The sequence below is a fragment of the Lepidochelys olivacea genome (assembly GCF_965140295.1).
Source record: "Lepidochelys olivacea isolate rLepOli2 genome assembly, chromosome: 2".
NCBI lineage: Eukaryota > Metazoa > Chordata > Testudines > Cheloniidae > Lepidochelys > Lepidochelys olivacea.
Window position 1 is genome coordinate 389,239 of NC_140412.1, and position 13,789 is coordinate 403,027.

Sequence of the window (13,789 nt, forward strand, 5' to 3'; positions counted from 1 at the left end):
TTTCAGAAGTCCACATTGACACCCACACAACAACTGGAATTCATCGGGGCACACCTGGACTCAATTCAAGCCAGAGCCTCACTACCTCATGCCAGATTCCTAGCCATCAAACATCTCATAGACACCATCTCCATCTGTCCACGAATCAAGGCAGATTACACATGTGGTGTCTTCAGGGCTGGCTGCGTTCAGTATACAAACCCACCAAACATAGCCTCAACATTATGGTAACACCACCGACCAAGGTTTTAGCATCCCTACAATGGTAGAAAAGACCAGAGAACATCTGCGTAGATGTTCCCTTTCACCACAGACCTCCTTCAGTCATGATCACAACAGATGCCTCCCTACTGGGCTGAGGGGCACACCTTGACTACCACATGACACAAGGCAGGTGGTCGACATCAGAAGCAGACCTTCACATAAATTTGCTAGAACTCAGAGCAGTAAGATATGCCTGTCTTCACTTCCTACCGCTCATAAGAAACAAATCAATTTGAGTGATGACAATGTCACATGCATATTCTACATCAACGGACAAGGTGGGGGGCTGATCCCACTCCCTAGGCTTTGAAGGAACTGGTGTATCCAGCAGGACATTGACATCTCAGCTTCTTACCTATCAGGATGCTAAAACACTGCTGCCGACACTCTAAGCAGATGGTTCTCACAGGAGCACGCATAGGAACTGAACCCTACGGTCTTCAACAGATAATCTATCAACTTATTCGCCACAGCACAGAACCACAAATGCCCGCTATTTTGTTCCCGGGTGGGACTCAGTCCCTGATCCTTGGGGGGATGCTTTCCTAATTCAGTGGGACAGGACACTCATGTATGCATTCCCACTGATCCCATAATACACAGAGTCTTACGCAAGACCAGGGACGACAAAGCCAAGAGCATCTTGATTGCCCCAGCATGGCCCAGACAGATCTTGTACCCCTACCTGCTGCGTATGTCAATTCATCCTCCACAAACTCTTCCAATGAGGACAGACCTCCTGTCACAGGCGAATGGTCAGATCCTTCATCCACAACTGGTGAAGCTCCATCTGAAAGCATGGCTCCTCTATGGTTCCAGTTACACGAGTTAACCTGTTTGGAGCAGGCAGTGGCGGATGTAGAGTTAGTGGGGCCCCGTGCACAGCTTCATTTTCAGGGCCCCCCCTTGGGGCCCAACCAAGAAAAAAAATTCTCTCTTATTCCCCCTCCCCTCCCATTTTTCATTCTTTTTTTCCGTCCTCCTCCTCCTATATTATAAGTAAAGGGAAGTAAGTGAAAACAAAGTCAGGTACCTTGATTGGGGCAGGGGATTGGGGTGCAGGAATGAGTGTGGGGGGCGGGTTCTGGGAGGAAGTTTGGGTGCTGGGTGTGGGCTCTGGGTTGAGGCAGGGGGTTGGGGTGTGGGAGGTGGGTGAGAGGTATGGGCTCTGGGAGCAACTTTGGGTGCAGGGTGCAGGCTCTGGGCTGGGGTGCTGGAGGGGAGCAGGGGGCGGCGCTTACCTTGGGCAGCGCGGCTCCCAAAGCAGACGGCACATGCCCCCCCTCCGGCAGCGGCCCCTAGGCTGTGGCGGGGGGGGGGGGGGCAGAGGGTCTCTGCTGCAGTTCCCGACCAATGGGAGCTGTGGAGTCCGTGCTCGGGGTCAGGGCAGTGCATGGAGACATCGCCCCCAGGTGCCGCAGGGACATGCCAGCCACTTCCAGGAGAAAAGCAGCACAGAGGGAGGGAGGCAGAGCGGGCAGGGAGCCGCCTTAGCCCTGCTGCAGAGCGGGCAGGGAGCCGCCTTAGCCCTGCTGCTGGCACGTCTCTGCGCGCCTCTTACGGGGAGGGGGGCAGCGGGTCTCTGTGTGCTGCCTGGGGTGGGGGCAGCGCATGGAGCCACCTTCCCCCCCCCCCAACCCAAGGGTCCACAGAGGTGTGCCAGCAGCTGGATGCTTCCAGGAGTGGTGTGGGGCCAGCAGCCGCAGCATGCAGACAGCCTGCCTGCCTGAGCCCTGCTGCGGCCAGCCAGGACTCAGGGGCAGGTTGTCAGATATTTGTCCTCATTTTGGGGGCTCCCCGTTGTTGGGGCCCTGTTTCACGGTAAATCTGCTCCTGGGAGCAGGTCAAACGCGTATTATTGAACAGCAGATGTGATTCCACATGCAATACTTACCTATAAAAGTGGAAATGTTTTTCCACAAGGTGCCTACATAAACAACTGACTCCCTGCGCTACACCCCTTCCAATGGTGCTAGACTACCTTGTAGAGCTAAAGAACCCAGAGTTCTCATTAAGTTTTATGAAAGTACATCTCACAGTGATTAACACCTTCCATGACAAAATCGACGGATTCTCAACATTTATACATCCAACTACAAAACGCTTCCTTGCGGGACTTCAGAGCCTTTACCCTGAAGTGCACCCTCCCACGCCCACCTGGGATCTGAACTTAGTCCTCAGGGGACTCATGAGACCCCCCTTTGAACCCCCTAGCTACCTGCTCCTTACAACACATGTCAGTGAAGGTAGCATTCCTCATTGCCATCAAATCAGCTAGAAGGGTGAGCAAGATTAGTGCACTGAAGGCCAGTCCACCCTACATGTTTCTCTTCAAGGATAAGGTCTCACTGTGACGTCACCTTAAATTCCTTCCAAAAGTGACGTACACCTTCCACATCAACCAGCCTATCCACCTCCCTATGTTCTACCCTAAACCACATAAAACCTCACAGGAGGCTTCATTACACACCCTTGATGTTAGGAAGGCAATAGCCTTCTACTTAGGACTAAACCTTTTCATAAATCACCAAGACTGTTCTTTTCGACAACCGAATAATCCAAGGGTGTTGCGATATCCAAGCAAGACTTTCAAGTGGATAGGACTGTATCCAAACATGCTATCAAACCTATGACATAGAAGTCCCTGATGGGGTGAGGTCCCACGCTATTCGAGCCATGTCAATATCTGCGGCATTCCTGCATAACGCACCCATTCTGGATATCTGCAAAACCGCCACATGGGTGTCAGAACATGCTTTTGTCAAGCACTGTGCCATTACACAGGACTCCAGGGCAGATGCCATATTAGGCCTTACTGTCCTTTCCGCTGTGACTATGCACATAACTCCAAAGTCCCCCCCAACCAATCACCTGAAGTGGAGCACCCACAGGGCCATCACCCACAGGGACATCACTTCGAGATGTGTGTAGGCCCTGCTCCTCTCCTCTACTTTGGCGTTTGACACAAGGACTCTACGGTAGAGAAGGAACTGAGAGGGTCGGACCATGCACGAGCTGAAGAGACTCCAGTGGGCCGCGAGACAGCTGCTGCACATGCGTGGCCCGACCAAGCACTGCTACTGAAAATCTCTGATCAACGGTGCCGGGACACACCTTCACCAGAAGTGAAGAGGCGCACCCACCGCGACACACATCTCAAAGAACCTCAGTTATTGCACAGGGTGAGTAACCCTCTCTTCTGCTTTACCAAGCCCTCCTTGGAACCAAAACAGGACGGGCGTCCCAAGATGGTGCTCCATACAGGGGTTATCAAAAGCCACGATCAGATCACAGACACTGAGACTACCTAAGAAGGCCCTGGCATCAAGCGGTCATTAGCACTGATGCTCTGGATTGCTGTGTAAAAGTCACGGTCCTGGCTTAGAACTGGAAGCTAATCAAAATTGGAGGTTGGTAGCCCAGAACCCAGCAATAGTCTAATAAAATTCTCTTCTATGAGGCTCTGTCCACATATGGGTCAGTCAGAGCTTTGAGGCCCTGAAACCACATCTGTGCTTGGCTGCTAGTATTAATTTTTACAGCCCCCCAGATTTGTGCTGGATCTTGGCTTTACAGATCCAGTTTTTCAGAAGTGGAACCAGAGGCCAGAGAGCCAGTCTAGGCACACAGCCAGACTTTTTAGATCAACCTAGACAGACCCAAGCCTCTTGACAGACAGAGGGATCTTGATGGTGAGTGGATGCTTAAGTCAATGCTGGATTTACAGATGGCCAGACTTAATCAACTAGGGCTGAAGAGCCTCTCCCACTGCGTGGGCACTGAGTCAGCCCTCCAGTATCTGCAGGACAATCCTTTCAGTCGATGCTGAGCTTGCCCAGTGCCAGCCATTGACAAATTGTGCCTCCCGACATTGTGGGGGGCACAATCTAAAGAGGAGGACATGTGACTGCCCCACCTGCATCCCTAGCAACTCCCCACCTTGTGCCCAGCCTGGGGCTGCCATGCCCTCCCCACCCTACCAGAGTTACCTGGGCGGGGGGTGGTTGTCCTCCTGCTGCGTCTCCCCCCGGCATGTTCAGCCCCTGTCCCTGGCAGGTGAGGAGCGGGAGGGAGCCACTTCTCATGCTGGCTGAAGTTTGCCACTCCAGGTCGCTGCTCTGTGCAGTGTGGTGGCTGCCTGAGAGAGCCCAATTGGGGTGGTGTCGGGTCACCCCGCCACCAGATCTGGCTGCCAGAGACAGGGGCTGAGTGAGTCGTAAACATGCTGTGGTGGGGTGGGGGCGGGGAATGGCTTCCGTCTCCCTCGTCCCTGTACCGGCAACCAGCCTGGGCGGGGAGCGGCCCGTCACTACCGCCACCTCCCTAAATGGACTCTCTCAGGCAGCCGTTGCACTGCACAGAGCAGCGATCCACAGCGGCCAGCACAAGTGGTTGGTCCCACCCCCTCCTGTCCCCACCCAGGCCTGGCTGCCAGGGACAGGGCCAAGCGAGCCTGAGGGCAGGCGCAGCAGGGGGAAGGCCAGAGCCGCTCTCCCCAGTGCCAGCAGGCCAAGCAGAAATCTGGAGGGGGGTCACTTGACTCGGCATGCCCCCCCATGTTGTACCTATGGTACTAATCTTAGTCAACTGGACTGAAGAGCCGCCCTCGTCAGTAGGACTATGCGAGGTAGCCCTTCTGCTGCTCAGGTCCAGCCAAAGCTCTCCTCTTATGTTCCTTATAGAACCCCACAGTCTCACTCTAAACAAAATTTGCTCCCAAAGGGCAGACGATGAAAACAAGATGAGAAGCATGGAAAACAGTGAGTGTGCTCAGAGCTCACTCAACTTCAGTGGCTCAAAGGAACTGAAGAGTAGTTTGGACCAAGACTTCTCAACCCTTCTCTTTCTGAGACTCCCCACCACAACATACGATAAAAACTCCAGGGCCCGGGGGGGCTTTGGGCTCCTGGCTTCAGCCACCAGCTGTATGTCGGGGGGCGTGCTCTGCGGCTTTAGCTCTGCAGGGCTTGAGGCTTCAACTGCAGCAGGGTTCTGGACTTCAACCACCAAGCAGGGACAGGTTCAGGGCTTCAGCTGTGGGCTCTGGGCTTGGGCAGGGCTTGGCTTAGACTTTCTGTGCTGCAGGGTGTTGGGTGTATGGGGGGCTCAGGGCTTCACCCACATGGGTCGCTGGGGCTCTGGGCAGGATGGAGCTTGGGGCTTCAGCCCCACAAGGGCACTGGGGCTCCAGTCTTTAGGCGCATGGAGACGCCACTCCCAGCTTCAGCCCCGTGGGGAGCGCTGTGGCTTGGGGCGCCAGGCTTCAACCCTGTGGAGGGGCACCAGGGCTAGGGGTTTTAGCCCTGGTGGGGGGAGTGCTGAGGCTTGGGCCTCCCCGTGGCTCCACTCCTGGTTTCAGCCCCTTAGAGGTGCTGGGGCTCAGGGTACCAGGCTTGAGCTGTGGGGCCCTGTGGTCCCCTGAAACCAACTTACAGATCCCCAGGAGGCTGCGAACCCCTGGTTGAGAACCGCTGGTTTGGACTATGCTGGCTTTTATGCCTCTGGAACTCTCCAGGATGGGAGGAGAGGCAGAGAGGTGTGAGTGCATGCCAGATCATTTTAATAATGCACACTGCAGGGTTCTTGATTCTACCCCGGCAATATGCAGAAAGTTCGTCTTCTCTGAAGCTGTCTGTGGAAAAAGTTTGTTGTTTCAGCATATTTATTTTTATTTATGTAATGGGTATAACAAGTTCAGGCATTAACACAGGTAATCTCACATTTAAATTTTAAGAGGTTTAGTTTTTAAAAGCACTTACAATAACTTATTTTTTTATTTTATTTTAAAATTGATTTTTGAAAAAAAATCCTGCTTTTTATCTACCTTTATGCGGTACGCCCCCTCTTTGAAGCCTTATCCAGCTGATTGGGGATGGTTACCAGAGAACCTTGATGGTTGAGGAGAGAGAAAACCTGCTTCCCTGGTGGTTAGTTGGCCTGCACCCTTGAGTCCTTTGTGTGTCTCTCTTTTGCTTCTCTGTTTGTTCCATGCATTCTTGTTGCTTGCATCCACTTGTGCTCCTGAGCTGTTGAATGGCTTGGGAGCAAAGCTGGGGGGGGCCGAGACCTCCCGCTGTAACAACTGTCTCTCTTTCTTACAAAGCAGCGCTGGCCCCTACCAGAATGGTCCCAAGAGGCCTTGTAGATCTAGCATCTCTTGGCCTTTGTTTTGCTCCATTTGGGTTTCACCGCCAGGAGAGGGAGCAGGAACAAATAGAGTCAAAGCGTTCTGTGTCTGGGCCCTGGAAGTCTCAGTGCACTGAGGGGTGACGGAGCAGGGGCGATGATGTTTGTTTCTGCTGCCGCCATGATAAAAGCTGGGGTTACAGTGGCAAAGGTGTGACTGCAGCACGTCCACGTTTTTGCCATTGCTGAAGGCAGCGAATGGGACCTGTAGCTAGAAGGAGGTGTGGCCAAACCCTGTGAACACATTAGAACTATTTCTTATATATGCTGGAGAGAAGTGCAGTCCCAAAGGGCTAGATTTATAAAAGGACTTTGGCAGCTAACTGTGTCTTTAATCCATAATGTCGCTGCCACTGCCGTCACAGAACCACAGCTCAGTTGACACATAACCCTGCAGACACTGAAGGGTCTGACAGTAACATCCCCTAACTACCGAAGTCCTGACACCACAAAGATGCTCAGCATGTGAGGTCACACCTAAGCCTGGCAGCATTCTCAAACTCTGCAGCCACTGACTTATCGTGGCTAAGGGGCCTGAGCTGTCAGGCCACTCAGAGCATGCCTAATTCCCCAACAAAAGCCAGCTAGGGGAGGGGAAGAGTGAGTGGGCAGGCAAGTTTACAACCAATAGCTAAGTGATTAGCTGGGATGTGGGAGACCCAGGTTTGCAGTTCAGTGCTGCCTGAGTTAGAGAAGGGTCTAAGTCTGGGACCAAGGAGAGGGAGGGTTGAGATGGTATCTGAAACCATGAAAGGCAATAAGGTTATGCAGGGCAGGGCCACAGAAAAGCCTGAAGGGCATCAGAGCAACCATGAGGGGCTCTGAGACAGTGCTGGGAGTAATGCTGTGAGGAAAGGAAAGACGCACAAAAGCCCAGCAAGGTGCAGGAAAGGCGTGAGAACCAGATCCCCAGAAGTATTTAGGCACCAACACTCTTTTCTGATACTGTACCATTCTCAGTATTCCCTCAGGGCGTCCCCTTTTGCACACCATTGAGGTCTTTCAGACGTCTTTATGGCACGTCACCCCTATGTAACTCATTGCTCTTCATGGCTTCAGCTGCCATCTCATGGCCCTCTCCTTCCGCCATTGTTAGTCCATCATCAAGGCAGAGACGTTCGCTTTGCACAGACGCAGGCTTCGTGCCTTTGTTTGCGTATTCTGAGGTTGCTGGCCCTAACCAGGGGAATTGTGTTTACTTGAGCCAGTGGCTATGCAACACCACCTGTGGCTTTTTAGAAGCAGAAGTCAGTGTGGCCAGGTGAGTGCAATAACTTGGCATGCCTATAAACCATGCTGTTCAACTGCCTGTTTCCTTCCTCTTACAGGTACCTGTCCTTAGTCAGAGCAACAGATGGACCAGAGTATTCACAGACTGAATTTCAAGCAACCAGGATTGGAAACTTTAAATTATTTGTTGTCATCAAACGTCACCAGCCCCCTGAGGAATTGCTCCAAAGTCTCCTTCCAATTTGGATCATTCTGGCCAAGTGCAGCCTGTAGGCGTGAACAACAGGCTGCAAGTGGTGTGGCAGCTGGTGTCTCATTAAAGTGAAATTGTATTACAAGGCTTGTGTTTTGTAACCAATCATGGGCCGCACTGGGGGGGGGGGGTGGCTTGCTGCATTTCTGAAGGGAAGGCCACAAAGTGCAGGGCTCATAATAGGGCAGAGGGGGAGGTGCCAAACAACTGAGCTGAATTCACCCTTCCAACAGCTAAGAATGCAAGATGCAACTATGGTCAGCAGCACTACGGGCAAGGCTATAAATTTATGATGCAAGGCCCCCTTCCCCGCCTTTGCAGGCTCAGCTAGTCTCCCCTAGACAGTGAATCACCTCCAGTGAGATATGTTTATTTTCTTTCAGACAGGCCTTTTCTCGCAGTCCCTGCCCTTTGCACTGGTACCTCAGCAGCAGGCAGGAAGTATGAAGGAAAAGTGCATCTGCCTGACCCCTGCAGTCATCTCCTTTCTGTGGAAGCATGGCTTTGCTCCCTGAATGCGGGAAGTGGGATATGCACTTAAGCCCAGCTGAGCCAAACCAGCAGCCAACCTGGCACAGAGCAGGTACTGACTGGAGTTTTACAGACCCAAAATAGAGGTGACTGCACCAAATTCTATTATGGATATAAAAAGCACCTTAGTTTTAGAGCCTTATCTGAGCATGGGTGCAGCGTGTTTCAAGGAGGGATGCAGCCATCCTGGCCCCAATGTGATGCAGTCCAAATGCCCATAGATCAAGTGGCGAGCGTCAGGGTGGATTTGTGGCATCATGGCAGGGATAGTGGAAGACTAAGCACTGAAATGGTGGGGTTGTGTTTTTCATACATGCGTAGTCATCACTGTTTGTCCAAGTTGTCTTCCTTGAACCTCGTTCTTCTAGCACCCAGCAGGCAACTGTCCTGCAGTGACTGCAGTGGCAGCATGTCCCCTATAGCCTGCTGAAAAGTGGCCATGCTGAGCTCAAGATGATGGGTATCCTCCTGAAGCAAATGTGAAGATGCTTACTGAGAGGGCAGCTGGTGGGCTTGTGCTTACACTGTATCACCCCAGGATAGGGAAGGGCTGAGTTATGAGCCATCTGGTCCCTACCACTGCTGGGAGTCTTTTGTGGTAGTCCTTAGATGCCCTGCTGTGCAGGTTGCTTCACAAAACCCAGGGTTCCCCATCCATGAGAGCCTGCCCACAGGCAAACTACTGCCCACGGGCCACATGTGGCCCGCAGGACTGTCCTGCCTGGCCCCTGAGCTCCTGGCCCAGGAGGCTTGCCCCTGGACTCTCCCCTGCTGCCCCGCAGCCTCAGCTCACTGTGCCACCGGTGCAACGCTCTGGGCGGGGGTGGCATGGGCGAGCTCCCGGGGCATCGCAGCTGCAGCGCCCGGTCTGATCCGGTCTCTGTGCTGCGCCGCGTGGCTGCCTCTCATGGTGCAGCCGCGCTGCCAGCCACCGGCGCTCCAGGCAGCACAGAAAGGGGGCAGGGAGCAGGGGCGGGGTTGGATAGAGGGCGGGGTAGTTCGGGGGGGTTGTCAGGGGCGTGGATAGGGGTTGGGGGCGGTCAGAGGGTGGGGAATGGGGGGGGTGGTGTTGAATGGGGCAGGGAGTCCCGAGGGGGGCAGTCAGGAAGGAGCGGGGGGTTGGATGGGGTGATGGGGGGCAGTCAGAGGATAGGGAGCTGGGGGTGTGTGTGGATGGGGCGGGGTCTGGGGGGGCAGTCACAAAGGAGAGTTGGGGGTTGGATGGGGTGGCAGGGTCCAGGGGCGGTCAGGGGACCGAGAGCCAGTGGGGAGGTTGGATGGGGCAGGCGTCCTGGGGGGACTGTCAGGGGGTGAGAAGCAGGGGGGTTGGATAGGGGGCAGGGGGGCCGGGCCATGCCTGGCTGGTTGGGGAGGCACAGCCTTCCCTAACCGGCCGCCATACAATTTCAGAAACCCGATGTGGCCCTCAGGCCAAAAAGTTTGCCTGCCTCTGATCTAGAGAGTGTGTGTGAGACAGTGAAACATGATTATGTTGGCAGGTGACATGCACAACTTCATGTGTGACGGGGGGGATAGGAAGGAGTTCAAGGCGTATAATAGACTCAAGGAGCTCAATCTATGTAGTTTAAGAACAGGTTAAAGGATAATTTGATTTGATCTGCAAATATGTACATGGGGAACAAGTATTCTATAATGGGCTCTTTAGTCTGGCAGAGAAAGGTAAAATACGATCCAGTGACGTTGAAGCTAGACAAATTCAGACTGGAAATAAGGCATACATTTTTAACAACGAGCATAATTAACCACTGGAACAATTTACTCAGTTGTTGTGGTGACCACTCCATCTTGGGCAATTTTTAAATCAAGACTAGATGTTTTTCTAAAAAATATGCTCTGGAAATTAGTTTGGGGCCGTTCGCTGACCTGTTATACAGGCAGTCAAACTAAAGGGGTCCCGCGGTTCCTTCTAGCCTTGAAATCTATGAAAGAAGTCTCAAGATAGGAGAGACCATAGCAGGACAGATGTGATGGACATTGAACCAGAGATGCTGGAAGACTTGCCTTTCTCTAGATTTGAAAGTAGAAGCAGTGAATAGAGAGAGGCCCTTCTAGTGCTTCCCACTGGCCTGAGGAAAAAGCTTCATCCACAGACAGACACAGGCTCTAAAATGTAAAGTAAACTTTATTCTCCTTGAACCACAAAATAGATTTCTTTGGTTGTACAAATTTCACTAGTTACAGTCTTGATGAGCTAATTTTAACTCCGCATCTCTCAGGAGAGGAGAGAGATCAGAGCCTGGCACCCAGGTACCACAAAGGGAAAGGAAAATCACAAGTTAGTCACCAAAACCAATTCATGATTGTATCCAGAAATTGTTCTTGTTAAAAAGCAAATGCTAAAATGAGGTTTTAAAAAGAAAAAGCTCAAATTGCTGATGATGGCAGCAGCCATGGCTGCAGTTTGATAGACTATCAGATTTCCCCCATCCAAGCCCTGTAAAATTAAACATATCAATTCAGTTCAAATGAGCCATGTGATTTGGTGTGAAGAGAGGAGATTCTCAACTAAAAGAAACCGCATCCAGTCATTTAGTAAATGTACAAGCAGAAGTGCCCTCCACTCCCGAGTCACATCCTGGCACTGGGAGGATTAAGGGCCAACTCTGGACTTACTGCTGGCGGCATCAGCAAGTAAGAGAGCACCGATTTGTTAGAGGGAGTGGAAAGATCACTCAGACCATTGCCAAACCAAGCTCAGATGCCTTGCTTTGATTTGGGGCCTGTGTGGATAAGGGCTGCTTAACTTGCAGAGGGCAGTAAGAACAAGAGAAATGACAGTTTCACTGGTAGATACAGGTGCCTAGTCACTGGCACCATAGCCTTGGGTTCACTTGGTACTGAGGCGGACAGGCTCTTGTTCCAGTCAGGAAGCCAGCAATAACAGACTTGGTGCATGTGTAAAGAATCTCGTTTGCCCTAATCTGCAGGTAAAGCGTCAGGACGCCACCAAGTCGTCAGAGAGAGACCGTAGGATTTGTAGTTAGTGGGATGCATATCTCATTATCCGTTATCTCCTGGAGCTCCCTGCATGGTGCTCACTTCGTCTATGCTCCAACCCCACTCAAAACTCACATTTTACTGCAGTGGTCATGGGCAACACAGTGAGAGCCACCAGCTTCTGCTGCCACCACCATCGCTCTCTGTGTACCATCATCATCCTGCACCCAGTACCCTTAACTTGACCCCAGCCAGTCCACATCCCACCTTCCTGCCTGCACCCCCTACTCTAACCTTACCCCCCGTCTCTTTATTTGTACCGCCTGCTGCTGAGTCACCACATTCTAATCCCCACCTAGTCTGTCCCTACTGCTGTCACATGCAGACACTGCTGTAGCCTCGCACTCCCATCTGCCCTAGTTCATCCATCTCATGTAGGCCACTCTCACACAGGACAGTCAGCACCTGTTCCCCGCATCCCCCTCCCCCGTAGCGTGTTTGCCTAGAATGGACCACAGCCTGTGCGACATGAATTACGTGTGCATCTGAGGGGCAATGCTACTGCCGGAGGAACAGCGTCACACCAAGCCAGATTACCACTGGCCTGGTGGGGGAGTGGCATGGGGACAACGTGTTCTAGAGAGGTCACAGATTCCTGCCCCTGCACGGATAGGACACTCCATGGTTTAGGGGGGGAGCTGGCTTTTAACAAATCAGTGGGATTTAAAAGGGAGTAAAGGGCTGGCCCTTCCTGCTAAGTCACATCAGAACAAAGCCCCCATAGTAGCCACTGAAAAACCCAAGTGGAGGGAATAACAGGTGCAGCGTCACACACCCACACACGTGCGTGCACACACATACACACATACTATTTACAGACTAACAAACTGCTGCTGCCCACTGCCCTGCCCCTCCCACCCTTTGTCAGACATCTACAAGTCCATCACTGTCCTGTTTTGTTCAGCACGTGCCCCAGTGCATTGTGGGTAGCGAGAGAAAAAGGAGGTTCCCAGCCTAAAGGAAGTTCATTAACCACAACGCCTTCTGGGTGCACAGGTCCCAGCCAATGTCAAGGAGGCAGCTGTGGGACCCAGTCCAGTCTGTGGAGTGCAGGAAGTTGTAGAGCCCTGTGCTGGGCTGTCCTGTTGCCCTGGTGCAGCAGACCCTCTATGTGGGGACAGCAGCCTCCAGACTGCGACGGCTGTGTCGGAGTTTGCGCTTGCTGCTGTACAGAGCCATTTCTTCAAGTGCTGATGTGGTGGGTGTCGAGGAGTCATGCGTTACTAACAGCTCCTCTTCCTCTGCTGGCTCATCCTGATCCTGGGGAACTGAGCAGAGACAGACAGACAGTAATCAGAGAGGAGACACAGTATTTCCCACAGAGCAGCATGCCTCTCAGATACAGAGTGATCACTTTGTGAACAGAGACACTGGATTTGTGGCTTAGTACGACAATCTATAATGCACTAACAACCACCTACCCTCGCTCTTCCTTTACTCCCTATGACTGGAGGGGTGTTAACGGGCCACTTCACCTTAAATGGTCTCTTGAACTAACTACTTATGCTAAACAATCTATTCCATCTTATATCTAGCTGTAACACTCTGAGTACCTGCAGAAGAGCTCTGTGTAAGCTTCACAGGTTGTTTCTCTCACCAACACAAGTTGGTCCAATAAAAGACATTACCTCCCCCCGCTTTGTCTCTCTAAGACCCTAACAGGCAAGCAGATGGTAAACTGGAAAAAATCAATTCTGAAGCACTTAGACGAGAGGAAAGTGATCAGGAACAGTCAGCATGGATTCACCAAGGGAAAGTCATGCCTGATTAATCTAATTGCCTTCTATGATGAGATAACTGGTTCTGTGGATGAAGGGAAAGCAGTGGACGTGTTATTCCTCGACTTTAGCAAAGCTTTTGACATGGTCTCCCACAGTATTCTTGTCAGCAAGTTAAAGAAGTATGGGCTGGATGGATGCACTACAAGGTGGGTAGAAAGTTGGCTAGATTGTTGGGCTCAACGGGTAGTGATCAATGGCTCCATGTCTAGTTGGCAGCCGGTATCAAGTGGAGTACCCCAAGGGTCGGTCCTGGGGCCAGTTTTGTTCAATATCTTCATAAATGATCTGGAGGATGGTGTGGATTGCACTCTCAGCAAGTTTGCGGATGACACTAAACTGGGAGGAGAGGTAGATACGCTGGAGGGTAGGGATAGGATACAGAGGGACCTAGACAAATTGGAGGATTGGGCCAAAAGAAATCTGATGAGGTTCAACAAGGACAAGTGCAGAGTCCTGCACTTAGGATGGACGAATCCAATGCACCACTACAGACTAGGAACCGAATGGCTGGGCAGCAGTTCTGCAG

General features: G+C 52.2%; 2 protein-coding genes across 21 annotated transcripts in view; one reads left to right on the forward strand and one right to left on the reverse strand.

The window, feature by feature from the left end:
- Nucleotides 1-8,018, forward strand: part of IQANK1 (IQ motif and ankyrin repeat containing 1) — a 95,619-nt gene extending 87,601 nt beyond the window's left edge. The window contains exon 13 of the mRNA XM_084621791.1: nucleotides 7,779-8,018. Within this exon, the coding sequence (XP_084477917.1) occupies nucleotides 7,779-7,953 (175 nt within the window). The 3' untranslated portion in view covers nucleotides 7,954-8,018. The remainder of the gene's footprint in view (nucleotides 1-7,778) is intronic.
- A 2,571-nt stretch (nucleotides 8,019-10,589) lies between these two features.
- The window catches only part of SCRIB (scribble planar cell polarity protein), a 237,931-nt gene continuing 234,731 nt past the window's right edge, over nucleotides 10,590-13,789 (reverse strand). For 16 of the 20 annotated variants that reach the window (XM_084621786.1, XM_084621778.1, XM_084621790.1 and 13 more), the window contains one exon: nucleotides 10,590-12,750. In XM_084621786.1, coding sequence (XP_084477912.1) covers nucleotides 12,590-12,750 — 161 coding nt within the window. In that variant the 3' untranslated portion in view covers nucleotides 10,590-12,589. The remainder of the gene's footprint in view (nucleotides 12,751-13,789) is intronic. The other 4 variants (XM_084621780.1, XM_084621773.1, XM_084621781.1 and 1 more) reach the window with 2 other exon arrangements.